Genomic DNA, 27176 nt, shown 5'->3' on the forward strand with positions numbered 1-27176 from the left:
TCTAGTTAGACCACTCTACAGGTGGTATACACACACACACACACACACACACACACACACACACACGCACACACACACTTCTAATGCCACCTAGTGAACAGTTACTGAAAGGGCAGATGCTCAGACCTGACAAATCATTACTTTGATGCCACTTACTGTAATACATGGAACCTAGTTGAAGCTGCCCATCAACCCATCCCTGTTCTGCAGCCTTCTGGAAATACTTCAGTGCTAGCTCATAGTTCTGCAGGAAGATTTGGTCCACTCATTAGAGCCTTGCAATACACCACAATTTACATAAAGACAGACCTAAATAGGCGTGTATGCATATGTAAGGACAGATCTGTATTACAGAAAAAAAATTACAGCAAGATGTTCTATTCACCTGGTCAAAAATAGGAAACAAAAATTGAAACACCCTACAATGATACTGGCATGTCTCAAGTCTGTAGTTATCTCAAAACTGGCATACAGAATTGCTATCAATAGTTACGTGTCACAGAATGGGTGCCCTGTTCTGTTTCTGGAGCAATCATTTAACTTACTTTCTCAGCTTTGGGCTAATACAACTTTTGAGTATCTGTTCACATAGCTAAATATAAAACATTTGACAAGAAACCTTCTCATGGGATAAGCTACAAGGTGCATGAACTAATTAAAAAATTCAAAGTGTTCCTCCAATCAAAGATGACTTACCACTGGAACACCTCTTCCATAAAGGTAAGCCATTCCTAATCCACTCTGTCCAACTGGGTTACCCTGAAAACACAGGAAAACACTTCTGCAAAGAAAGGCAAAACCTACAGCTGCATCTTTCAAATTTACCTTTAAAATCATTAAAACAAGCAGTGCTTAAGGTGTATTTGCTTTAACTTTGCTCCTAGGTAATAACAGTTATTTAGGCAGAAAGCATTTTTGGTAACATTTATTCAGTAACTACACAGGTAATGGAAAGGAAAAAGGAAAACTTTCAACGCTAGTTACCAAAGTCTACTGTGCACTTTCAAACTGTCATACGAAATGTATAACCCACGCTCACAGAAAGGTGGGGCATTAATAGCTTATTCTTCTTCAGTTTTTCCAAGTTTGAGAATGTTCCAGATGCTACAGAAGCTCCCAAAACAACTACAGGAAATCTGAGAGTCCATTTCAATTTAAAAGCAGCTGTGACAATACAGCTTCAGATTAATGAAAACTAACACTTAACAGAATGTCAGGCTAGATAGGTGGTCAGTATTTCATACTGATGCCAGCATTCATGACAGTTAAACTCCTTGTACTGAACACAGCTTCATTAACCACCATGACCACAACTGAAGGCAGTTTCTGACATATTCAGACAAGAAGGGTTTAATTATGCTTTAATCTGGGAAAGAAGTTGAGTGTAGGTATATGCATGCAGAAGTGCACAAAAAGAAGCATTTGCATCATTTCTGAGCTAATCAGCTTTTTAGCACATATGCTGTATTTCTAGCTTAAAAATAATCATACCATATCAGCAGCTTTCTTGAAATACTGAAGAGCTGTTTCATTGCTCTGAGGTACAACATCACTTCCTTCTGAATACATCTGAAAGGGAAAGGTGTTACTGAAGAACAACTGAAGAAGTCAGTTTAGCATGGAGATCATGAACCATCTTCACTTTGCGTATGAGTATTAGACTATTCTGACTATTGCATTACTGAAGAGTCATTAAAGAACTTGCCCAGAAGCAGAAAACACATCTGTATACTGCAAAATTCAGATTCAGAGGGTTTAACTGTCAAAATGGAGACAATTTCCCATAAAATTAGAAAGTTTTCATTAAAATACCCTTCATCTTTGAGTTCTACGAGCGTGCAGTAAAGAACACAATCAAGCAAAAATTTTGTGAGATGAGTGGAAGTCAAACTACACTGGCAGTTAAAATAACTCTTGAAAACAAAGCAAAAATTAGTTATTAAACCCTGTTCATTTCAGCATTTATTAGATACAAACCACTCAAGCAGTAGAGAAAGCAGAAACCTGCAATTCCTTCTGTTGGGTGCCTTGACCAGCATATTATATTTTTTCATGCTCTAAGGACATGAATTTTGCATCTCTACTGCAGTGACAGCCTGAAGATCAGCTAGAGCTGCTGCTTACTGCAGCCTAACCTTAAAGTGTACTCAAATAGAGTAATAAGGATTTAGCTCCTCAGAGGGTGAAGCTACCCTGCAACCTAGACCTCAGGCAAGTGACCTAAATACCTAAATAGAAGTAAGATATTAACATCACCATTAGCAGCTTGTCTATCATGTTTTATATTAAATAAGGACTTAAATCTGAGAAAACTGAAACAGACTCAAGCTTTGGTTCAGAGTACATGAAGACCCACTGGCAACTCTGACCGAGGTGCCTCAGTTTTCTACAATGAGTAAGAATATAGATGTCTTCCCCCTTTCCTTCCTGAACTTTTTATTTCCCAATAAGCAAAATTTTGACAAACTTTTCTCCCCCACACTGGAGGGCACAGAGGCCTACTCTGAATTTTGAACTCTACCACAGAAAAATGACATTGACGTATTTAACAGTTTGATTTTTTTTTTTTTTTTAGATCTAGTTCAAGCACTATTTTGAAAAGACAAAATCCTAAAGCAGAAAATTTAGACTAGACATAATAGACTAACAAGAAAATTCAAACCCGTAGCAGAATAGAAATGCTTCAAATCCAGCATTCAAGTTTCATATTGCCTGATATCAGAAAGTAGGAAATATTTGTTATTTTTCATTGAAAGACAGCCAATTTGCTTGCTTTTGAGAGTTTTCATCTTACCTTTCCTAGAAAAGCCATGGCATGTGAATTGCCAGCATTAGCTGCTTGATTGAAGTACTCAAATGCTCGCTGTAGGGAAGAAAACAAGAATTTTTGCAACCATGACTATGATTTGAGTACCTTTTCTTGCAAATGGAGCAGAAGCTGTTTGCGAAGTTACCAGGTTCTTTTGGGGACAAGAGTTATGGATCCCACCTAATTTCATATATGTAACAGAGTTCCCCACTTATAATCACAATACTTGGCAGAGGAGAAAAACAATAACAACACCACACAAAACCCACCACAAACAAACAAAACCAAAAAAACAACCCCCCAAAACTCCCACAGCTGCTACTATGCACAAGGAACACAGATAAATTTTGTTCCCTTATTGTAGCTCCAAAACCTTCTTTAGAAGAGGACAGATCTGCTAGTTCCTATTCAGTTTTATACAGAGATCAGTTATACTAATTCTGACCCACTGATGATCCCTGAACCCTTCTAGAGCAATCGTTTTAAGGTATTTTAAATGCTACGACCATTAAATAATTTCTAGTTGGTAGCAGAGTTTGCAATAATTATCAGGACTGCACATCCTCAGTTCTCCATTTTTTCAATACATACTTTAAGAAAAGGTTAACTATTTTAACTTCTATAAGCAGTATGCAGGCTGGCCAACATCAGCAAAAGTTGTTTTCCATGCACACTTAATATCCTTAGTATTGAAACTTGCACTGTTTTACCTGTAGAAGCAAATTATTCTTGCAAGCCACAAACTAGACTATCATTGCTAATGACTGACGATGTGTCATGGAGATACTACTACACGTACAAAAAATTCAGCCAGTTTCAAGTAATACTTGATGAAAACCTGGTCTGTATTTCCGACTTCCTCATTTCTAAGACTATTAGTCTAAAACTGATTGTGTAAGAAAATCAGCTCTCTGTATTAGTCACATAAAGATTAAATTTTATTGAATGAATTAAATTTTATCAAACAAGACTACTGAAATCATTAAATACCTTACAGTGGCAATTAAAACACTTTTGCTTCACTGTCTCAGCTATACTTTTTCGCTCTCCACCATGGGTAATATGTATAAAAATATACAGAAAGGGTACCTGATGATTTTGCTCTACTCCTCTTCCACCGTGTAAGTGCAACTGTCCAAGGCCAACCTAAAAATAAATTTTACATTGCAAATAATTAACTTTTCTTTAGGGATTTTCTTTTCCATTAATACACATACCAGTGAGCTAATTAAATGCACAGACTGTATCAGACTTAAAAATGCCACAAAGTCTGAAGGCATAGATTTGCTTCATTAACTACAGTAGAGGCCCATTTTTCCACATTAGCCTAAGCAGACATTCAGCCTAGATAAAAGTGACATGACTAGATACAAAATAATTATAGGTCATTTGAATTCTGCCTACCGAATTCTTAAGTCATATATGAGCAACTTCAATTGTGACAATTTGCCTGTATTAGTGTCCTCCCCTTCTGCACTGTGTCTAGAAGAGGGCCAGCCTGCAGCATGCAGAAGTCATGTAAGAACAGATACAGCAAGATACTGAGGTCCCCTGACAGGGCCAGTTCTTCCTCCACAACACCTAAAGCTATCCTTAAATTACTCTGTCTGGTTTCTAGTGAAAGCCAAGATTCTTTTTCCCAAGATACTAAAGCTGTAATGTTTTGAATTTATTTTCCACAAAGAAAATCCATATTCTATTCAAGCTCTACTTTAAACACACTAAGATATAAGCGTCTGCTCATAAAAACTAAACAGGAAATAGCAAACAGGTTGATGTAGGAGGAAGAAAAAAAACTAAAGCTTCAATGACTTCCCATATTTCATAAAACTGTTTCTGTAGTTCTTGACAACCTCTGCATGTCATCGTGTGAACTTAATCTTACCTGTGCTTGCACATCTCCTTTCTCTGCTAAAAACTGGTAATACTGAATCAGGTCATCTTCTAGCATACCACTTGCCATTCCTGGATTTTCTACTTCATCTGCTAAGCGAATTCGCTGAACTACTGTGCCACCAGTCAAAGAAATGTCACTAGCAACTGGAAAACAAGTAAGAAATTTTCAGTTTTGTTCAATACAAATATTACACTCCTACTTAGTAAAAACAGATCTCTACAGAGCTTCAAACTGTTACGTGGAATTAATTACTTTCACATTCTCTAAGAATTAAAGACATTTCAATAGATAGGAGATTAAAATAGCATATCATGACTCGGAGCCAAACAGGTAAGTTGTTTAATAGCAGGAATTCTCTATTTTTATACTATCAGTGTTGACAGTACTTATAGTATCTTCTAGGTGAATGATATAAAAATACAGATAAAGCTGAGAATGTTAGCAGAGTAACAAGCTTTTACCATGATTAGCTACAAGTCGGTAGTGAGTGAGAGCAGATTCACAGCTTGGAAGGACTCCTATCCCAACCCAGTACCGGTAACCCTAGAAAGGAAAATATAAAAATAAGGGACTACCGGTTATTTGACAACATATTGCTTGCCAGGTTACTAACTTTTTTAACCTCATTTGAGCAAGATTTGACGACACAATAATAGGCAAAACAAAAGCCACAAGTCCACTGTATTAAAAGCAACTGACAAAGTTTAAGCATAGCCAAGATACTTCAGATATCATTCAGGATAAAGCAAGTAAGCAGAATGATACTTACGGATGAAAACCTAAAGCCTTTTACTTACACATGTTATGCTTTATTTTCAAATCTCACAATACTAATGATATTAATATACATAATTATATAAAAGATCTTATATATAAAGATCTTTTGTAAAGATTTCTGGCTTTCACAATTCCCATTAGCCTATAAAGATTAAAAATCTGACACTTCTGCTTTAAGTCAAGAGATGCAAACACGGTCCATCTAAATTCATAGTGGTATACAGCTTAAAATAAGCAGACTTTTCCTTAAGTTAACAAGGAATAACAGGAAGGAGACTATTGCCCCTGCAATGCAAGCATCATGATCTAACATCTGGACAGTGTATTCACATGACTGTAAACCTTACATCAAAAATTTAAGATTACAAAAAAGTTTGTGCATGTGTAAAGTTAATAAACTATCTTACTTACTAAGATCATATGGGCAATAAGATTTCCTCCTAAAGCTCCGAAAGTGTAATACACCAGGGCCTTAACAAAAAAAAAATTAATCATAGGTTACTTAGATAACATCTGCCTCCAAGATAAAATATAAGAGCACATGCTGAAAATATCTGTTACCTTAGCTTGACTAGAATTGACTCCTAGACCAGATGCATACAGAAATCCAAGAGCCTAGAAACAAAACAAAGTTTGTCAGCACACTGAAATCAGTTTTCCTGGAATACTTAAGTATAAAGTCAAACAGTGATTCAAAGGTGCAAAGGACATGACAAGCTCTACCTTCACTTTGGTAACTCCCGCATCTAGTGTCTTTCCTGACCCTTTTAAAACAGTAAGTTTCTAAATTATTCAGTTGCCTATGACACTAGCATAGAAGTCTTACAGTTTGATTTACAGTCTAACAGATGAATTTCGTATTTTCCATATGTTCTGCCACAGGTTAGTTGTATTTATGACTATAAGCAGTTAGAATGCAGAGAGCTGTTTGGCTGAGGATTTTTCATTAGCTATTTTTATTCTTAAAATTTACATAATTACTGCTCTATTTATAACAGCTGTTACAGCTGTGCTGCGGAGAGAAGAAACTATTAGCACAGAAGACAACAGTTTATATTTCACAGTGTTCTAAGACTATTGCAGATAATTCTGAAAGTGCACACACACACAAAATAATCACCTCATGCAGACACTACTGAATTCTAGACCAATAAAAGTCAAGATCTTCATTAAGATATAAAATCTCTAGAGAAAACACGTTCCTGCTTTCTATGCTGAATCAGCACTTCAACATTAAACAGGAAACAGCAGACTTGGTAGCCAAAGAGCTAAAAGAAACAGGATTAATTCCTAAAGAAGCTGACACTTCCAAAACAAAAAAGAACAATAAGTATATTCAGATATTAAGACATTAAAACTGGTAACACCCACAATTTAAGACACTGCATGTGTACAAATACATATGAACAATTCTATGATGTTCAAAGGTACACAGACAAAGGGAGTCCCATTCCACTAAACAGCTTTCAGGATTCCCAGGAGTTTATAACTTCCTAGATTATAAAAGTGTGTGTGCGTGTGTGTGTGTATCTACTTAAAGTCAAAGATAAAACTGCAGATTAAAAGCCACAATATCCCACACAAGCCACAAGAATAGAACACAGTTTCAGAGGAGATTTGTTGGCTGGAGTCTCCTGTATCTACCTATTTTTTGACTTAAACACCCCATCTAGTCAGTAACAGAACAGGTAAGAAATTAAATGACAAGACTACCACTATACTATATTACAGTAAGCCATAAAATGGCTGTTTAATGATGTTTTTTTTAAACTCAAAAGGGAAAAAAACTGTTTCCATGTGTTTACCTTGAGGGTGCAGGTTACTGCATCCTCAGTAATGCTAGCAGCATAGAGAAGGCCAGTAAAGCAGAACCTCTGAAACAAAGCAAGGCACTGGTGGAATTTTAAAAGGTAAAAGCAACAAGAAGTCAGGGTTAGGAAATGCTTAGGCAAGCATTAATAAAATACATTTCCTGAATCAGATGTTTTACATCAAGTTCTCGAACAATTTAAAAAAGCAGAACTGTCTGCTATCTTTTTTAATCAGGCAATACATACTACTTCCTGTTGTCATTCTCTTCTGGACATAAGAACAATCTATAAAATCACGTTAGAGTAAGTACAATCTATAGAACAGTTTATAAACCTGTAAGAACTTCTGCAGAATCTAAGGACATACATACCATTTGTCCTTTAGGAGAACCTTCTTCTGTTAATTTTTCAAATAGTTCTTTTGATGATTGTATGTTCTGCTTCAAGTAATCCCCAAACAACAAAGCATAAGACACTTTCTCCATTGCCTTGGTATGATTCATGTCAGCTGCTTTCAGAAGATATTGATACGCTCTTAAAAGAAAACAATTTCTTAGTCACCTCAAGACAAAGAAGCAGATTCCATTCATAGACCTGAAGATTCTGGGGAGGCATTTTATTCCCATTGTAGCCTCTATTTTCTACAAACACATCTACCTCTGTTCCAGCTCTGAACTGTCAACCTGTGCAACAACTCATATGATTTATCTAATAGACAAACTAGATTTTAACGTTCAGTCTAATCCTTATGCAAAATGATCATATCTTTGTAGAAAGAATTTTAAGTCTTGTACTAGGTATCATGTAGGACTACTACACCAAGAGTTCCATCCACATCATGACAGAAAAAAGAAGCCTTAAAGTCTATGGAGTCTCTTTGATTTGTTGAGAAGAAAATCATTCAAATGAGAACACTACAACGAGGACTGGGTGCAAGACAATTATATACATATTAAATTTTGTGATGAAACGATCATACTAACAATGAGAAAGTTCTCTGGAAACTCCCCTTTACTTCAGCCTTAGAACTTAACAGTAGTCCTCTAAAACAATTTCACAGCATCTGGTTTCATAGCAATTAAAAAAAATTATAACCTTAAACATTATAACACAGTAGTGTCAAGCATGCTCATGGACCTTTTAAGAGCATTCCAAGATTTTTCTTTATCTCTGTTCTACTCTCAGACTTGTTTTCTTTCTTTAGAACAAGCAGAAGCACATCTGGTTCCTCACATAACTTCACCTTCTAAGAAAGGGTGAAGTGTTCAAGAGAACTAAGATTTAATATTGTTTTACAATTCCTACACTATTTTATATAATAGAATACCAGTCAGAGTCTGACAGACACTTGTCTCTGCCAAGGTGTGATGGACAACTTCTAGCTGTGCTTCAGTTTCCCTGATAGATGAAGTAGAAATACACTCCTCATCTCCATGAACAAGTTTAATATTGTAATAGTGCTCACGTAACAGTCAGCAGCCTGAAGTTACCACTTACTAATGAAGTTGCCAGCTTGAGTACCAGAGAGTTTCTAAATTAACATAGCTATTCTTAATTATAGTGGTAAGCTGACAACTTCATCAGTTATTGGATATACATAGAGCAGAAAGCAAACAGACCAGAATGAACAGAATACTTGTTTCATTCCTTTTTTTTCCTGGTTTTTTTTTCATCTACAAGCATTAAGTCAATGTTTTGATGACATTCATTCTTCAGAAATTAGTCTTATATAATTTTTAGTAGATTCAGAGGAAAGCAGGCATAAATTTGTTTTTCTAAATACCCTGAAATTGCTATTTATTTTCAGTACTAACACTGCTAGTTTTATCCAAGTCCAATAAAAGGCAAATCATTTAAGCTCTTTTCCAGTTAAGATACAGTGACCAGCTATGTCACTTTTCTTCTTGGGGTGGAGAAGGTAGACTTACTCTTTTTTCTGAGCCTTTTTACTACTTTCATTGAGGATTTTCATTCCAGTCTGATAAACATCTTCAGCTTCTTGCATCTGCCTCCTCTTATTAGACTGTTCTTCAGCTAGAAAAGAGGGGGGGGGGGAAAGGTATCTTAAGAGCTCAAATTACAATTACACAGCTGTTCTTTCTAAAGGGAAAATACTACAAGAAATATGTTTCTGAAGACAACTAAATGACCCAAGTGATTACAAACAGCTGTCTAGAGGTGTGTTGGGCATCTTTGTAAAAGTTTCTTCTCACATGATATCTTCCATGTGCCTGCGGTTGAAGCACTCCATAGACAGATAGGAACAGCCTCACACTCACAGGCCGTTGTTCCCATGGGGGACTTCAACCACCCTGACATCTGTTGGAAGGATGGTATGGCCCGGCACAAGCAATCCAGGAGGTTCCTTGATTGTGTGGAAGACAACTTCCTTCTACAAGCAACAGAGGAGCCAACAAGGAGAGGTGCCATGCTTGACCTCGTGCCCACCAACAGGGAAGGGCTCATTGGAAATGTGACACTCCAGGGCAGCCTTGGATGCAGCGATCTTGAGATGGTCACATTTGAGATCCTCAGGACAGTGAGAAGAGCGTGCAGCAAGCTCACTGCCCTGGACTTCAAAAGAGCAACTCTGGCCTCTTCAGGAACCTGTTTGGTAAGGTTCCATGTGATATAGCCCTAGAGGGCAGGGGGGCCCCAAGACTCTTGGTTGATATTCAAGGATCACCTGCTACAAGCTCTGGAGTGTTGCATCCCAACTAGAAGGAAGTGCAGCAGGAGGGCCAGGAGACCTCCTCAGATGGATAAGGAGCTCCTGAGGATAATTCAAATGAAAAAAGAGGCTTATAATACATGGAAGCAAGGACAGGTGGCCTGGGAAGAGTACAGGGATGTTGTCCGGGAAGCTAGGGACCAGGTTAGGAAAGCTAAGGCCCAGTTAGAATTAAACTTCGCTAGGGGTATTAAGGATAACAGCAAGGGATTCTATAGGTATGTAGCAAATAAAAGACAGACTAGGGACAATGTAGGCCCCCTCAGGAAGCTCTTGGGAGAACCGGCTACACGGGATTTGGAGAAGGCTGAGGTTCTGAATGATTTCTTCGCCTCGGTCTTCACTGGCAAAGACTCTGACCAGACCACCCAAGTCTTGGAAGGCAGATACAGGGACTGTGAGAATGAAGACCTTGGGCCCACTGTAGGAGAGGATCTGGTTCGAGATCATCTTAAAAATCTGAACGTGCACAAGTCCATGGGTCCTGATGAAATCCATCCGCGGGTCCTGAAGGAGCTGGCAAATGATGTTGCGAAGCCGCTGGCCATCATATTTGAGAAATCATGGCAGTCAGGTGAAGTTCCTGATGACTGGAAAAAGGGAAATATAACCCCCATTTTCAAGAAGGGGAAAATGGATGACCAGGGGAATTATAGACCAGTCAGTCTCACCTCTGTGCCTGGCAAAATCCTGCCTGACCAATTTGGTGGCCTTCTATGATGGGGCTACAGAACTGATGGACAGGGGTAGAGCAGTCAATGTCACCTACCTGGACTTTTGACACTGTCCCACATGACATCCTTGTCTCTAAATTGGAGAGACATCAATTTGATGGATGGACCACTCGGTGGATAAAGAACTGGCTGGATGGCCGCACACAAAGAGTTGTGGTCAATGGCTCAATGTCCGGCTGGAGACCAGTAACGAGTGGTGTCCCTCAGGGATCTGTGTTGGGACCGGTCTTGTTCAACATCTTTGTTGCTGACATGGACAGTGGGATTGAGTGTGCCCTCAGCAAGTTTGCTGATGACACCAAGCTGTGTGGTTCGGTTGATACGCTGGAGGGAAGGAATGCCATCCAGAGGGACCTTGACACACTTGTGAGGTGGGCTGATGCCAACCTCATGAAGTTTAACCATGCCAAGTGCAAGGTCCTACACCTGGGTCGGAGCAATCCCAGGCACAGCTACAGGTTGAGCAGAGAAGAGATTCAAAGCAGCCCTGTGGAGAAGGATTTGGGGGTGTTGGTTGATGAGAAAATGAACAGGAGCAGGCAGTGTGCGCTTGCAGCCCAGAAAGCCAACCGTATCCTGGGCCGCATCAAAAGGAGCGTGACCAGCAGGTTGAAGGAGGTGATCCTGCCCTTCTACTCTGCTCTTGTCGAGAGCTCACCTGGAGTATTGGGTGCATTTCTGGTGTCCTCAACATAAAAAGGACATGGAACTGTTGGAACAAGTCCAGAGGAGGGCTACGAGGATGATCAGGGGACTGGAGCACCTCCCGTATGAAGACAGGCTGAGAAAGTTGGGGCTGTTCAGCCTGGAGAAGAGAAGGCTGCGTGGAGACCTCATAGCAGCCTTCCAGTATCTGAAGGGGGCCTATAGGGATGCTGGGGAGGGACTCTTCATTAGAGACTGTAGTGACAGGACGAGGGGTAACAGGTTAAAACTTAAACAGGGGAAGTTTAGATTGGATATAAGGAGGAAATTCTTTCCTGTTAGGGTGTTGAGGCACTGGAATGGGTTGCGCAGGGAGGTTGTGAATGCTCCATCCGTGGCAGTGTTCAAGACCAGGTTGGATGAGGCCTTGGGTGATATGATTTAGCAAAAGGTGTCCCTGCCCATGGCAGGGGGGTTGAGACTAGATATCTTGAGGTCCTTTCCAACCCTTAACTATTCTATTATTCTAAATTTGCTGTCAAAATATTCTTTTAAATTGCTCTACAACAAGCTGTGCAAGGAAGAAAAAGTTTCCTCCTTCAGGAGGTTTTTAAGAGAAGGGTTGCCTTCATGCAACAGATCAATGCATACAGTGGGAAACATTGTCAAACCGCTATACTCTGACAGCCTCAGAAAATAAGAGTTTTGTAGATGCTTCCACTGCAAGATTTCCCAAAGAGTTCTGGGAAGTGGCATTTGCATTATAATCTTCCATCATGAGAACTTTGCCTTTGTAATTACTTGTGTATCACAGTATAAAGCCTACATTAATATATGACAGGGACTTCTAGACCCTGAAATAAAGAGCATGAGAAGGACTAAAACAATTAAGGACTTGTTCAAGACATCAAATTACTTACTTTCACAGAAGCCCCACTTTTGATCTTTCTTGTAATCGTAGGTTGTTGCACACCAAAGCCTGCCATCTTCCCTCCCATCTGCAGTGCACTCTGGATATTCCTTCTCCATAAACAAAAAGGGGAAGTGGCAAGGTTCACCATCTGCAGTGCCTCCTATAGCTGTCAAAACTGCAAATACACACTCAGGAATTAAGACTGATTTCCTTTATTTCACAAATTGAAGTCACCTACTACATTCAGGAAAGCACTCATATGTTGTTTTCAATTTCTGTGAAGTTCATTTAATAAAGGTTTCAGTAAAATTTCTGATTTACAAAAGCCTGGAAAAGCAATTATTTTTCTAAATAGGTCTTAAAAGTACATTATTCTTATTTTTAATTAGGAAATGAAACAGAAGGTATAAGTTTCTTATATCCTTTAGTTCTAAGCAACAAAAATCAGAATGCTCAGGATTGGAAAGAACCTTAAGATCATCTAGTTCCAAGCCTCCTGCCATGACACTTCACAATAGAAAATACTTTAGTTGAGACTGGAGAAGGCAAATCTGTTATATTTTTATTTCCTACCAAAATAAACTGCCCTTCTTTTCATTTTGTCTTCTCTGCACTCCCTTCCTGATGCAAAAGACCACCCTTAAAGTGCATTCTTGTACATATATTCCTTTTAGCCCCAAGGTTTGACATAATCTTGACAGAACTACTCACATCGCCAAATGCGACACTGAAAGTACTTGAATATCACTAGGAAGTACACTTTATACATACAACTGTAAGACAAGACTTAAATGAAGCCGTAAGTCTAGTAATTTTCTATTGTTGTGTATACTAATATTAAAAACTTAATTTCACTTCACAAATATATTTAAGTTGCATTCAAAATTACTTTGAACAGCATGATTTATTATTTGGCATGCATTAGGACTTCAAGATTACTGATTCTAATACTGGAATATTTTTAAATAAAATCAATCTTCTATGAAGACTAAGAATTATCTTCATTTTTTGATACAGAAATTATTTCAATTAGCATTTTATAAAGATTTTTCTCTTTCACTAAGCTAAATACAGCAGTTGTGTTCTACTTCATTTGAAGACATTTGCGAAGCCATGAAATTGAGAATTTCAATTATACGATGTTTTTCCAAGCTAAGTTTGTAATTCTTGTGGTTATAGAGAAAGCTCTTTTTTCAAGGTTTATAATTGTAATGCCTACAGACCATACTAATTATAAAATTTCATGTTGATTTTTTGAAGCATAAGGAAGTCTCCTGGATTAGTTAGCCCTCCAAATTGCTCTTCATAATTCAATTCCTTGGCAGATGTTTCACCACACCACTCCAAATTAATTACCCCATAACACAGAAGGAAAAATGTTATTTTCAGAAGCTGCATTCAAAAATAATGTACCCAGATGCAATTAGCCTGGAATCAATTTATGTATCTGCTAACCACAGAGTGATGCACAAATTTGTGCTAAGTGTACATATAACTGCAACTGATGGGACCACTTAAGACTGTCATTTGAACAAATTCCAGCCCCAGGATTTTAACATTACTTGAGAAATTGAAGTTTTACTTGTATTGTTCAGTACCTTGCTCTCTTGTATTACGAGTAATAGAAGATTAAACATTTTTATAGTGCTCTGCATAAGAGGTAGCTGTACATTAAAGTTATGAAATTACTCTGCAACACTTCTTCTCTACCTTTTTTAAGGTTCTAAATTCAACTATAATGCTGTTTTGCCCCCCAGATAGTAACAAACCCTACAGCAAAACAGCAATGCAATCGCAGGATAAAAAGCACCAGTTTTTCATGTACCTAAAGAATGATAAATACAAACTTAGGTAAATAATTTACTCAGAGGATAAATTATTTTTTGTGAAATTGAGTGTACAAGTAGCAATTGACCAGTTTTAAAATGCCATATAATCAGACATATTATCATTATATTTTTGTCCTGATTTAGGTATATCTCATCTCATATTTTACTCTGCAGAAACCTCAAATATGGATTACTTTTAAGTACTGATTACATTACTATAAGAGTCTTCCAAATAGGAAAATAAACACAGCAGGAATTGTCAGCTCTGTATGAAATCATGGGCACTTTTCAGCAAAAACTGTCAACATAGAACTCTATTGTTACAAAAACAAAACTACAAAAACACCACTTCCTATACACCAAATACCTCTTCACTAATCAGAAGAGAATAGGACAATTTTTTTCTTAGGTTAAAAGCCCAAGTAGTACTAATTTTAAATTACTGCGGATTTTTTTTTTTTGTCAGCTCAATTTCCTGCAAAATACATGTGGAAACCTGAAGAATCCTTTTTTTTTTGTCCCCTGTGTAATCTCATGACTATACACAGGAGCCAAACTATTTAAAAAAAGCTTTATTCTCCCTAAATGCAGTCCTGTCACCAGGAGCTCATGTAAGAGATGCAACATACATAGCTGAGCTAGATTCCCGTCTTGCTCAGTTAAAGTCTGCAAGTAAAGCTGCCCTTTAGCAGGCTTTTTTCCCCTACCAGAATACAAGTACTTTTCCTTCAGAATTGCTTCTTCGATAAAATGAGTAATCCTTCCATCCACATCACTTACTTACTTCTTAAGAGGTTCCAAAAACTGTGCAAGACTTTAAATTTGTGGTTTTTGAAAGCCACTTGTACTCTGACAGGTGTAGTTAAGAACTGTAGCTGCCAGGGAGCAAGCAATCTGGTTGCATCTTCCTGTGTGAGATCAGAAGTACCCCAAAGTTTTCTTTTGAAACAGACTGCGCTAAGTATGCTGTTAGCTCACTGTTTTGTGGCAGCAAGCTATTTAGTGGATTTTATATACTTTTTTCAGTACAACACCATGCCTATTGGCACCAATAGTTAATCCTATTACTGAGTTTTGATGAACTGTATACTAGTTCTGTATTAGTAACGATGGCTTATTAGAAAACAGTCAGAACATAACACAGCTCATTTCAGAACTCCGGCTTTCTTTTCATATTCAAATCTGAGTTGAGAAGATAAGATTAATACTAGTATTACCATGTAACTATATTTTTTCAGTAAAGTTGAAGATGGAACTGTTGGAACAAGTCCAGAGGAGGGCCACAAGGATGATCAGGGGACTGGAGCACCTCCTGTATGAAGACAGGCTGAGAAAGTTGGGGCTGTTCAGCCTGGAGAAAAGGCAGCTGAGTGGAGACATCATAGCAGCCTTCCAGTATCTGAAGGAGCCCTATAAGGATGCTGAAGAAGAACTCTTCATTAGGAACTGTAGTGGTAGGACAAGGGGTAACGGGTTAAAACTTAAACAGGGGAAGTTTAGATTGGATATAACGAAGAAGTTCTTCACTGTGAGGGTGGTGAGGCACTGGAATGGGTTGCCCAGCAAAGTTGTGAATGCTCCATCCCTGGAGGTGTTCAAGGCCAGGTTGGACAGAGCCTTGGGCAACATCGTTTAGTGAGAGGTGTCCCTGCCCATGGCAGGGGGGTTGGAACTAGATGATCTTAAGGTCATTCCCAACCCTAACTATTCTACAATTCTATGAGCTGCATCTTATGAACAAGTGAAAAGGAAAAGCCTTTGCTACATAGGCTAGGGTACTCAACTGTGCTATTTAGTTATCGCCTAATATTAACTGCACGTCAAGAAAATTATATCAAGTTTATATTTTTATTAGTAGTAAAAAAGAAATACTAGGATTTTCTGGGAATTTATACACAAGGACATAAGGTTTTACCTGTATTCAAAAGTTTACTGAAATCTACATGCAATTTAGATGTTGCCCTAAGGCTCCCAATGCTGTTCTAGGAAGCTTGTCTTTGCATCACTATTTGTTCCTTCTCTTCAACTGCTTCTCCAGGCAAACAGCCCAGAGACTGAAACACTGACGCAATTTCTCCTTCTATGGCCGGTATATGTATACACAGCATAGTATGTATACTTGAGTCCTATTTGAAGAAATTAAGTTTTCTCCATTTGATAGTTAAAGCTTTCCAACAAGATGGAAACAACAAGAATTAAGGAAAAATTTTTCAAATGCATCTAAAAATAACCACTCAGATTTCAGTCATGATATACATGAAAACTTTTTGATGTTATTTTCTAATGGAAAAGGCAGAAATTACCATTCTATTCCAGAAAGGTTAAGATGCTAGTTATTTTATGTTCAAAATTACTAGTTTTGTATTTATTCACATGCCAAAGTTACTCAGATGCATCTTTACTGCCACTTGTTCAAAAGTCTATGAGTAGTTACCTGGACTCTGTACTTCTGCTTCTTCCAAGTCTTTATTTAATAGATTTGACATTTCTAGAGAGTTCAATTCTTCTAGCGAATTTTCTTTTTCCTCCTCTTGACTGTGAAAGTTCTCTTCATCCTCTGACTGAGAGTCCGATTTCCCTGATTCGAGGAAGATCTGACCTGCTACCACTCGAGTTCCTGTGGAATGGTCCTTTACCTGGTCCTCTGCAGATAAAGTCTGAAGGAAAGCAGCCACATAATATAGACAATTAGAAACTGACCAGCAGCTGAAAACCCCAAATTATTAAAAATATTATTAAAACACTAGAGTTTAAACAGTAGCATAAAAAGTTGAGCTACCTCTATCAGCTCTCATTGACTCTACCCCTTTCAGTTCTTTGAAGAGAAAAAAATTATACAAGCATAACACATTAATTCTTATGACGCACAGAAGAAATTAATGAGACAGCAAGAGTTACAGAACAGTTTACTATAGGAACCAAATTATAGTTCTCAGTTTCAGACCTTTCCTCTCAGTCCACAAGAAAAAGAGAATGACTAGAAACTTATTTCCTCACCTTTGACTCCAGTGATTCATCCTGATTTCCCTCTTCATCTAGAAGAGATGTCACAAGTCAGAAAAGCTTTTCCATTAATTATTTTCTTAAAAATAAATTAAGCTATATTATTGTACCATGGTTCTAGGATATTCTAATGCACTAAGTTGACTAATGCACTTCAGAAAGACTATTAGTGTTGTCAGGAGGAATCAAAAGTTTCACAGATAGAATCATAGAATAGTTAGGGTTGGAAAGGACCTCAAGATCATCTAGTTCCAACTCCCCTGCCATGGGCAGGGACACCTTTCGCTAAATTGTATCACCCAAGGCCTCGTCCAACCTGGTCTTGAACACTGCCAGGGATGGAGCATTCACAACCTCCCTGGGCAACCTATTCCAGTGCCTCAACACCCTAACAGGAAAGAATTTCCTCCTTATATCCAATCTAAACTTCCCCTGTTTAAGTTTTAACCCGTTACCCCTTGTCCTGTCACTACAGTCTCTAATGAAGAGTCCCTCCCCAGCATCCCTATAGGCCCCCTTCAGATGCTGGAAAGCTGCTATGAGGTCTCCACGCAGCCTTCTCTTCTCCAGGCTGAAAAGCCCCAACTTTCTCAGCCTGTCTTCAGACGGGAGGTGCTCCAGTCCCCTGATCATCCTCGTGGCCCTTCTCTGGACTTGTTCCAACGGTTCCAGGTCCTTTTTATGTTGAGGACACCAGAACTGCACACAATACTCCAAGTGAGGTCTCACGAGAGCAGAGTAGAAGGGCAGGATCACCTCCTTCAACCTGCTGGTCACTCTCCTTTTGATGCGGCCCAGGATACGGTTGGCTTTCTGAGCTGCAAGTGCACACTGCCTGCTCCTGTTCATTTTCTCATCAACCAACACCCCCAAATCCTTCTCCACAGGGCTGCTTTGAATCTCTTCTCTGCTCAACCTGTAGCTGTGCCTGGGATTGCTCTGAACCAGGTGTAGGACCTTGCACTTGGCATGGTTAAACTTCATGAGGCTGGCATCAGCCCACCTCACAAGTGTGTCAAGGTCCCTCTGGATGGTATTCCTTCCCTCCAGCGTATCAACCGAACCACACAGCTTGGTGTCATCAGCAAACTTGCTGAGGGCGCACTCAATCCCACTGTCCACGTCAGCAACAAAGATGTTGAACAAGACCGGTCCCAACACAGATCCCTGAGGGACACCACTCGTTACTGGTCTCCAGCCGGACATTGAGCCATTGACCACAACTCTTTGTGTGCGGCCATCCAGCCAGTTCTTTATCCACTGAGTGCCCCATCCATCAAATTGATGTTGCTCCAATTTAGAGACAAGGATGTCGTTTGGGACAGTGTCGAACACTTTACACAAGTCCAGGTAGATGACATCAACTGCTCTACCCCTGTCCCTCAGTTCTGTAGCCCCATCATAGAAGGCCACCAAATTGATCAGGCAGGATTTCCCCTTAGTGATGCCATGCTGGCTGTCACCAAGCACCTTGTTGATTTTCATGTGCCTTAGCACGCCATCCAGGAGAATCTGCTCCAAGATTTTGCCAGGCACAGAGGTGAGACTAACTGGTCTGTAATTCCCCAGGGCATCCGTTTTCCCCTTCTTGAAAATGGGGGTTATATTTCCCTTTTTCCAGTCATCAGGAACTTCACCTGACTGCCATGATTTCTCAAATATGATGGCCAGGGGCTTCCCAACTTCATTCACCAGCTCCTTCAGGACCCGCGGATGGATCTCATCAGGACCCATGGACTTGTGCACGTTCAGATTTTTAAGATGATCTCGAACCAGATCCTCTCCTACAGTGGGCCCAAGGTCTTCATTCTCACAGTCCCTGCATCTGCCTTCCAAGACTTGGGTGGTTTGGTCAGAGCCTTTGCCAGTGAAGACCGAGGCAAAGAAGTCATTCAGAACCTCAGCCTTCTCCAAATCCTGTGCAGCCAGTTCTCCCGAGAGCTTCCTGAGGGTCCTACATTCTCCCTAGTCTGTTTTTTATTTGCTATGTACCTGTAGAATCCCTTCCTGTTATCTTTAATACCTCTAGCTAAGTTTAATTCTAGCAAGATGATCTTCTTCTTCCTTCAGTTATGCCAACACAACTGTTTACCCAACACTGGAAAAAAGTGTGGATTTTTTTTTTTTTTAACCCAAATCAAGCCTCTAGATTGATATACAGTCTGAATCAATCCAGTCCAACTAAACTACCTAAAGAGGTATGAATCAACTGAAAAGCATCAATGGAATTTAAGGCTTCTAGTCACCAAATCAACTTTAATATAAACAGCTTCGGTAGTGACCAGAAAATTACATTAACACTACCCTATTTAACCAGTGTTCTTTACAGAAAGCCAGTTCATTTTGCCTGACCAGCATATTCAAACCTTTATATAGAGGTCTCTTTCCACAACTGTGAGAAACTAGATTGTCTTCAAGATACCGTTCAAGAGCTGCAAGCCTTGTTTAACTGCCATCTTTCTTATCTGAATGGGCTATGATATTTGATTAGAAAGACTGGAAAGAGAAAAAAATGCTAAATGAAAAAGGAATGATATTAGGCAGAGACATAAAGGAACAGAGTTGAAAAGGATGGCGGAGATAATCAGAAAATCTTATTTATGACAGTTTCACCACTGGTTTTCTGAGCTGTGTTTCATTTCCTTTCTTCCTGCAACTTAAATGGGCTACTCATTGTGGTTCAAACAACATGGTTCATACACATCTTGACTGAAAGCCTCTAAGTTTATCACTTCCATAACATGACTGTTCTCAGTCAGCAGTATCTGATATTACCTCTTTCAGATAAACAACCATTCACCCACACACATTTGAAAGAAGGTGCTACAGACCTCCCTCCCTCTGGTACACAACTCAGTTAAACCAAAATAAAAGCTCAAAGTATAAATAGATAACTAAGCAAATCTGCCACTAACTCCTACTACATTTAGAAAACCCCTTCTGAGACTCCGAGATGTATAATCCCCTATAGCAGTGGTAAGACACTGAAAGGCTGGAGATCTGCACTGTGACTAGAAAAAGTACTTAAACTGATAGAAGTTAGTACCCTGTACATGAAATACACCATTTAATACGTTACAGGTAGCTATTAAAGACAAATACTGAATGCCAACAAAATTAAAAAGTTTATAGAGTTCTGCTAACTTTCAGTAACCATTTGGTAGCAAAGAAAACTTACATACCTCTAATCCTCATGCAAATAAAGTATCTTATCAGAGAGAAATCATCTCTGAAGTGTCAAACTACAGACATGACACCCTCAGTACATGTTCTGAAGACTATTACTATAACAGTGCAACCACGTGTATTTGCAATGAAAGGGCTAATCTTGGAAGTCAGGTTCCAGAAAGTGATTTCCAAACTGTTATTTGAAATATAACCTTTGATTAGAACAAGTAAAAAGATGAGAATCAAATTCAAGCTAAACCAGCATAAAATAAAAACCAAGAAGGAATGCAAAGACTTACAAGTGAAGCTGCAAAACTAAGGTGACGAGTTTGATAGTGCAACTGAGACAAAGAGATGATATTCTGTTGAACATAATGAATAATATGTAAAGCTCAAAAAGTTTGACAGCCAGCAGACACAGGATCACAAATATCTAGAACAGATGATGTTGGTAAGCAGCTGTAACCTACAGGTTCAAAAATGAATGCATGTAGAGCCCTTCAGTAAAACTACTGCAGACAGCAAAGGTCACTCCAGATGAAACAGGCCCTGCAAGTAGCAACCAAGACAGTATAAGAACACACAGAGATTTGAAAAAACATCAAAAGCATCATAAGGAAAAAACAAGGGAAAAATAGCTGAATTTCTGCCAGAGACCACAGTGCTTATCAGTTTGAGCAATCTAACTGATAAGCCCGATTGTGGTAAGTCATAGGAAGTTCTATCACTGAACTTCAACACTTCAGATCACCATGTAACAGCTGTTTATTTAAATACAGTAAAAGTACATATGCATTTATAATACTTGCTGGTCCTTTGCATTTTGAAACCATGAGATAAAGTCAGGTTTACCTTCTTTCCCACAAATTACATGCTACCATCCTAAAACCAAACGCCACTCCTACAACGTCAAACTCCAGAGCTTGTCAAGAGATTCATACATGCTTCTGGAGTGGGAGAAAATGAAAACAGAGTTAACCTACCAAGTAGCCTGTATGCTACTATTAATATATACAAAGCACTTATACAATACCTGTTCCTGCAGTAACAAACATCATGTTGTTTTTAACAGCTATACCAGCTAGGGTGTTTTGTTTGGTCTGCTTAAAATCAGCCTATGTGACTGACAGCACTAGACCATTCTAACTTTTTGGTAAAGGCTTTATTAACTGATTTCAGTTTGTGGACTTTACAAGAAATGACCACACAAAGTCAAATATAAAGAGGGTATACCATTTAGGGACACTTATCAAAGAACAATTTTATTGTAATCTCATATGGAAAGAAAAAGATTTACTGAATTGAAAGGTAAGAGACATCTGTGCAACATAACGTAGAGCTCATTAAATGCTTGCTCTTACTCCTTGAAAATAAATAAACCTGTTTCATTTCTATTGCATCATTTTAATTCTCTCTAAAGGAGCCGGCTTTGTTCGTAAGAAGTTGCACTTGGCAAACTGTTTTCAAAACACTAGTTCCAAAACAGCACTAAAGCAACAACAAAATGTGTAAGTTTAACTCTTCTCAGTTCTGGGACTTCCTTCTAAGTTAGGCAGATGAGGTTGCAGTAATGACTGATAACGTGACTAGAGGAGGGATCATTTATAGCCTTGTTATTTTGTAGAAGTGCTGACTAATACACACCCGCTATTCATAGAAGTGTGTCTACTTCTAAGAAACAGTTAAGAAAACTGTTCTGAAAGTGTTAATGAAAGATCTATGGAAGGTCATAGTTTGACCTAAGAAGAGTTTACTAGTCAAAGCTCAACTACTGAACAAAGTCACAGATGTTATGCTTGTACACCTGCTTCAGAGATTAAAGCTGATAGTTTAGTTTGGTTTTCCACAGTTACATTAAAAATAGTAACCTTTTTTTTTTTTTTTTAAATTTGGGTCTGTTACCAAGGCTGCCTAAGTCTATAAACCTCTTCTGAAAAGGCCAATTGGAAATTAACCCTACCATTTGTTAAATGAATTAGGGAGATGTAATAATATATTGAAAGTAAAAAGTAGGCAAAACCACTTGTAGCTGAAAGGGGGAGCTGCCAGCATTGTACAGAATGCTTCACTTACATACAGTGCTGAGCTATAGACACTACTGGGTGCTCTCATGCCCACCTGCGACTCCAGAGCACTCCAGAGAGCCAAACACTTGTTTCAGCCATCCACCACTTCATATATATTTAAAATCAGCTTTAAAAATTATTCATTTTTCCTCAATTAGAAATACCAGTGTTCAGTCAATTTAAATATAGCAAAGTACTCTGGCAACCTCTGCTAGATAAAAAGATCCTAAAGATCCTATCATTTTGTGAGAATTACCATTTTCAAAAGAGCACTATGGAGAGAGGGGCAGAAACAAGAAGACCTACACAGTGTGAATCAGCAAGAATGTCATTCACTTGAGGAAGCCAAACAGTTCCAAAGTTTTGCTGTATTAGAAGAACACATCAACTGACAAATCTATAAAGCAGAATGACTGCTACTACCAGACAAGAAATACTATTAGTTTCAACGTTAGAATGGTCACTCACCTTTGGGAAACTGCCAGCAGCTTGCACTTAAAAACTCTGTGGCTATCTCCCAAAGTTCTGATGAATGCCCTGTCACTGTAGTCAGTTTCCTTTCAGTTTTTGCCAATCTCTTCAAACTTCAAACACAATTACAAGAAAGCAACTGGTAAGAGTCTGAAGTGATGTACATCCCAGTAGGTACACTAACCAACCCACTGGGGGTGCAGGAAGGAAATACTTTTTGTACCACTAATAAATAAAAACTTCTCTTAATAGAGTGTTCATTTCACCTTTATCACACTTTTTTTTCATTTCTGTTTTTGTCCATGTTTTATGATGTGTATAATACGTTAGTATGGTAGCACACAGAAATTTTTTAGTAAGTTCAATATTGAAGATGCATGCTTTTTTTTTTTTTCTTTTAATGAGAGTGGTATATGAGCAAAAAAAGGCTTGGAAACAACTGCTTTAGAGTATCCAGAGATATTTCTGTGGTACTTTTAGTTATTTCTTTCAATGTTCTTTTTGTGAAACTGACTAGTTAGACTTCAAAAGGGAATGCAAAGCCTGTTTACCCTATTCTTGCAGGAAAAAAAGAAATCTTCAGAAAAATATTACCTGACATCGCTTCTCATGACTTTTTCAACTTTAAATTCAGCACAGAAACAGACTCTGTAGCATAGACGCTATTCTTATTATGCACACCTCTAAAGCATGCAGCGAGTTAAGTAAAAATCCTTAAGTGGCATCTATTTAGCAAGACTGATTTCAGATATCCTTGGCAGTAAGTAAATTGTTCCTAGCTAAAATCTGTGCAGTGTATTCATTTTAGTGCAACTTCATGTTTAAGATATGGGTCAACCTTCACACTGAATACAAATAGTTTTTTCCAGTCCCCTTGCAATTGCTGGATAACTATTTACAAACCTTACTCTCCAGCAGTTTCTCTGTAGGAACTGAGATTCCTTATCAGGCAACAAATTTAGGGAACATATTTCATTTAAGTAAAATCAGAAGGGTCAGGGAAAGCCACTGAGCTGTGTCTTTTGAGAGACTAGGTACAGAGCTTCCTACAAGTATGTGACTGCCCATTTGTCCTATCAGTTAATGAGACAGTATGAAAACCTCTGCCTATCACTAAAGTTAACCATGGAAGGTGAAGGCCAGTCAGAGCGTGAATCACTTCTGCTTTCTTCAGGTAGAATGACAGAATTTCTACCACTTAGTCTGAGGAAATGAGAAAAATAAAAAAAGAATCAAACACTACCATCAATCAGAAAAAAAAAAAAGAGAACTTTTTTTCAACATTCTCAGTGAACAATCAACAGAAGCAGCAGTAGGCCATCGCTGCTGTGGTAAGTAAAAGATACGCAGCTTCATCTGTAACACACACAGAGTCACCATTTTTTTGCTGCTTTTGACAATTGCCCACAGACTCCTTAATATTCTTTCCCCAGGCCCCAGTGTGCAACTTCTGTATAATCTGTATTAATATCATAACTTTAAAATATAGTGCCCGTTTCTTTTGGCCCGAGTTTTCTTACATTCACCTCCAGTTCTCAATAAATTGATTTAAGCAAAGTTCATGAGTACAGAGTTAGGATTTAAAGCTATAGTTAAAAGACCCACTAGTTAAAAAAAAAAAAAAAAATCCTCATTAAAAACCATCTTCTGAAGTCAGGAAATGTAATACTTAAACCATTTTTACTCATCCTTCTTAAAACTCCTCCCTTCAATGTACTCACATTCTAGATGACTGTTTCCAGACCAGACATTACGAATGAACAAGTGTTTAAGGAAGCATTCAATGCACAGTCTCTAAGCTTGTACCAGACTGGAGAAAGGGATTGTGTTACTGTAGGAAATCAAAACACTGATGACGTGATGACTTATTTTATTTCAGAATGGTTCCTGACAAAAATCTGAGCAAGAAATATGCTTCTGTTACAATTTGCTGCCAAAAGCTGGACTCTGTACACCTTCTCCTAATTAATTTTGGCTATTAATCAACAGTTTACCCCACAGTAGTGATTTAAGTTTGGCAATAGCTCCTAATCCTTCATACACTGTATCATGTGCTTTCTTGGGCCTACTAATCATTATTAGTTCAACTGATTCTAAGCATATAGTTTTCAAAGGCTGAATTAAGCTATCGGAACTTCATATTTACACAGTTCTGTGATACTGGACAAACAGTCAAAAGAACTGCACAGCATACGTGCACACCTGAACAGACCTTAATTCTGTCACCTAACATCCACACTTCCACGTACACAGCAGATGATTCATCCAACACTGAAAGTCTCATTTCACTTTAGTTTTTTTCTTTATATACACTATCTGCGAGAACATGCCATTAGAAGTCTAGGTACATCTCTCTGGCTTTACAGAACCCTTATGTACCTTCTCCACACCTTGCCAAGAGTCCTGCTTGCTTGTAGCAATACCTACAAAGCTCAAGTAACTGTGCTTGATATCTGAACTACATAATCTGAATCTGAACTTCAGTAACATAACTTTAAATTTCAACTTCCTAGTACTGAACCCCAAACCACACAACTTAGCTCTAGAGAAAGCCTTTTCTGAAATCCCACTGACAGCCTAAAAGCACATCTCCAGTAGCAGTGGATAAGGATGTCTATTAAAGGAGTGCTTTCTGCCTTTAGAAACACTATATAAATAAATGCATTGCACATTCCCCCCACCCGCTCGTGGTGGAAAGAAGGATGTGGGAGGTAGGAACCCCATGAAAGGAAGTAGGTGACAACACATGAGGAGCATACAAAAGCCATGCTGCGTAACAACAAAAGAAACTGGAAAAAAGGTTTTATTGCGACATAATGCAGGCCCCAGAAATGCTCTCTCTATATATGTGTACGAAAACCGTTCTGATAAAGCTAACATCAGTACTATCAGCTCCTCAGCAAGAAAATGTGTACTAGTAAGGAAAAAAAAAGTCTCATTTTGGTTTTGAACAGAGCACGCATTACAAAGTAGGCTTCTAACGGGCTGTTTAAAGGCAGAGGCTAAGCTAAACTACCGAACAGCCCCCAGAAAACAGCAGGCATAAGGTGAGCTATGGCCCCGCCGTCCCCCGGGAGCCCGGCTATTCGCGGCCAAGCAGCTGACAGGAACTCAGCTCTCTTCCTTCCCTCCGCCGACTCAGCACCCTGGCCAGGACAGAGCTGCCCCCTCACACCCCAAAGCCCCAGCGAAGACACAGAGGCCTCCTCCCCCGCTGTCACCGCCTCCGCGCCCCAGCGGCGGCACCATGACTCCCACAGACAGCACGGCAGCGCGCACCCGGCTCCCCCGCAGCAGGCCACGGGGGGCAAGGCCAACGCAGTGCCCAGGCCGAGCGGGGTGCGGAAAGCCGGAAACCCGGTACTCACCGGCGGCGGCCAGTCCTGCGACCCAAAGCACCACGAGGCATAACAGCAGCGACAGGCGCACCCGCCGCCCCATCCCGCCGGGCTCCCGAAGGGCCAGCGACGCTGAGTGGCCCTGACTCCGACCCCCTGACTGTGGCCTGCTCGCCCCGCCCACCGCCCCGCCGCACCAATCTGCCGGCCGCGCTGACGAACAACTACGGCTGCTGGCGGCGGCACACGCACTCCTCCGGGGAACCGCCTGCTCTACATGGCCCACTCCGATTGGCTTGAGGAAGGAGTTGCTCGCCTGCCACGCCCTCTTATTGGCCAATGATATCAGAAAGAGAAAACACGTCCCTCGGCGAGTGCTAGCTACGTACTTGAGCGCTTTGGAAACGACGGCTTCTATTGGCTCGCGTGCCTGCTCCTACAACACCCACAGTGCCTTGCGAAGGACACGGAGCGTCACGGCCGCTTGGGCCCGCTGGCGCGGCAGGGACTACGTCACCCACAACCCCCCGCGCCAAACTGCTTGTTTGGCGGCAGTTCCGAGCGGGGTGCTGGGGTTTGGCGGCAGTTCCGAGCGGGGTGCTGGGGTTTGGCGGCAGTTCCGAGCGGGGTGCTGGGGTTTGGCGGCAGTTCCGAGCGGGGTGCTGGGGTTTGGCGGCGGCTGCGCTGTTCCTGCTGAAAGCTCAGGCTGTCCGGGCAGGGGCAGGCGGCTGTTCGGTGGCCGTTTGTGGCTGTGGGGAACAGAGGGGCCGGGCAGCGGTAAGGGGAGGAGGCTGGCTGGGGGTGGTGAGAGCCGGGCAGCTCCACAAGCCTGGGTAGCTGGGGGCGGAGGGGACGGAACACCACAGGCACGCAGTAAGCGCCTGCGGGACCGGCTTTCCTTTGCGCTAGGCTGGCTGTGTCTCGAGACGCAGCTGGAGTCAAGACAGTAGCTCCAGCCGCTTTTTCAGGGCACCTGCCAAGGGA

The 27176-nt window shown here is 39.9% G+C and overlaps 1 protein-coding gene across 4 annotated transcripts in view; it reads right to left on the bottom strand.

Annotated features, from left to right (window-relative positions):
• The window catches only part of SEL1L (SEL1L adaptor subunit of SYVN1 ubiquitin ligase), a 35350-nt gene extending 8950 nt beyond the window's left edge, over positions 1–26400 (bottom strand). Inside the window, exons 1-15 of one of the 4 annotated variants that reach the window (XM_061463751.1) lie at positions 26223–26398; positions 17144–17181; positions 16581–16803; positions 12325–12492; positions 9223–9328; positions 7666–7828; positions 6045–6098; positions 5895–5954; positions 5168–5249; positions 4695–4849; positions 3899–3955; positions 2795–2863; positions 1492–1569; positions 697–759; positions 157–244 (exon numbers count right to left, since the gene is read on the bottom strand). In XM_061463751.1, coding sequence (XP_061319735.1) covers positions 157–244; positions 697–759; positions 1492–1569; positions 2795–2863; positions 3899–3955; positions 4695–4849; positions 5168–5249; positions 5895–5954; positions 6045–6098; positions 7666–7828; positions 9223–9328; positions 12325–12492; positions 16581–16803; positions 17144–17181; positions 26223–26295 — 1477 coding nt within the window. In that variant the 5' untranslated portion in view covers positions 26296–26398. Of the gene's footprint in view, positions 1–156; positions 245–696; positions 760–1491; positions 1570–2794; positions 2864–3898; positions 3956–4694; positions 4850–5167; positions 5250–5894; positions 5955–6044; positions 6099–7665; positions 7829–9222; positions 9329–12324; positions 12493–16580; positions 16804–17143; positions 17182–26222 lie in introns of all 4 variants that reach the window. The other 3 variants (XM_061463750.1, XM_061463754.1, XM_061463752.1) reach the window with 3 other exon arrangements.
• Between the last annotated feature and the right edge of the window lie 776 nt (positions 26401–27176).

The sequence above is a fragment of the Pezoporus flaviventris genome, unplaced genomic scaffold (assembly GCF_033815535.1).
Source record: "Pezoporus flaviventris isolate CSIRO_AGI_PZ_B2104156 unplaced genomic scaffold, CSIRO_AGI_Pfla_v1 ptg000036l, whole genome shotgun sequence".
Taxonomy (NCBI): Eukaryota; Metazoa; Chordata; class Aves; order Psittaciformes; family Psittacidae; genus Pezoporus; species Pezoporus flaviventris.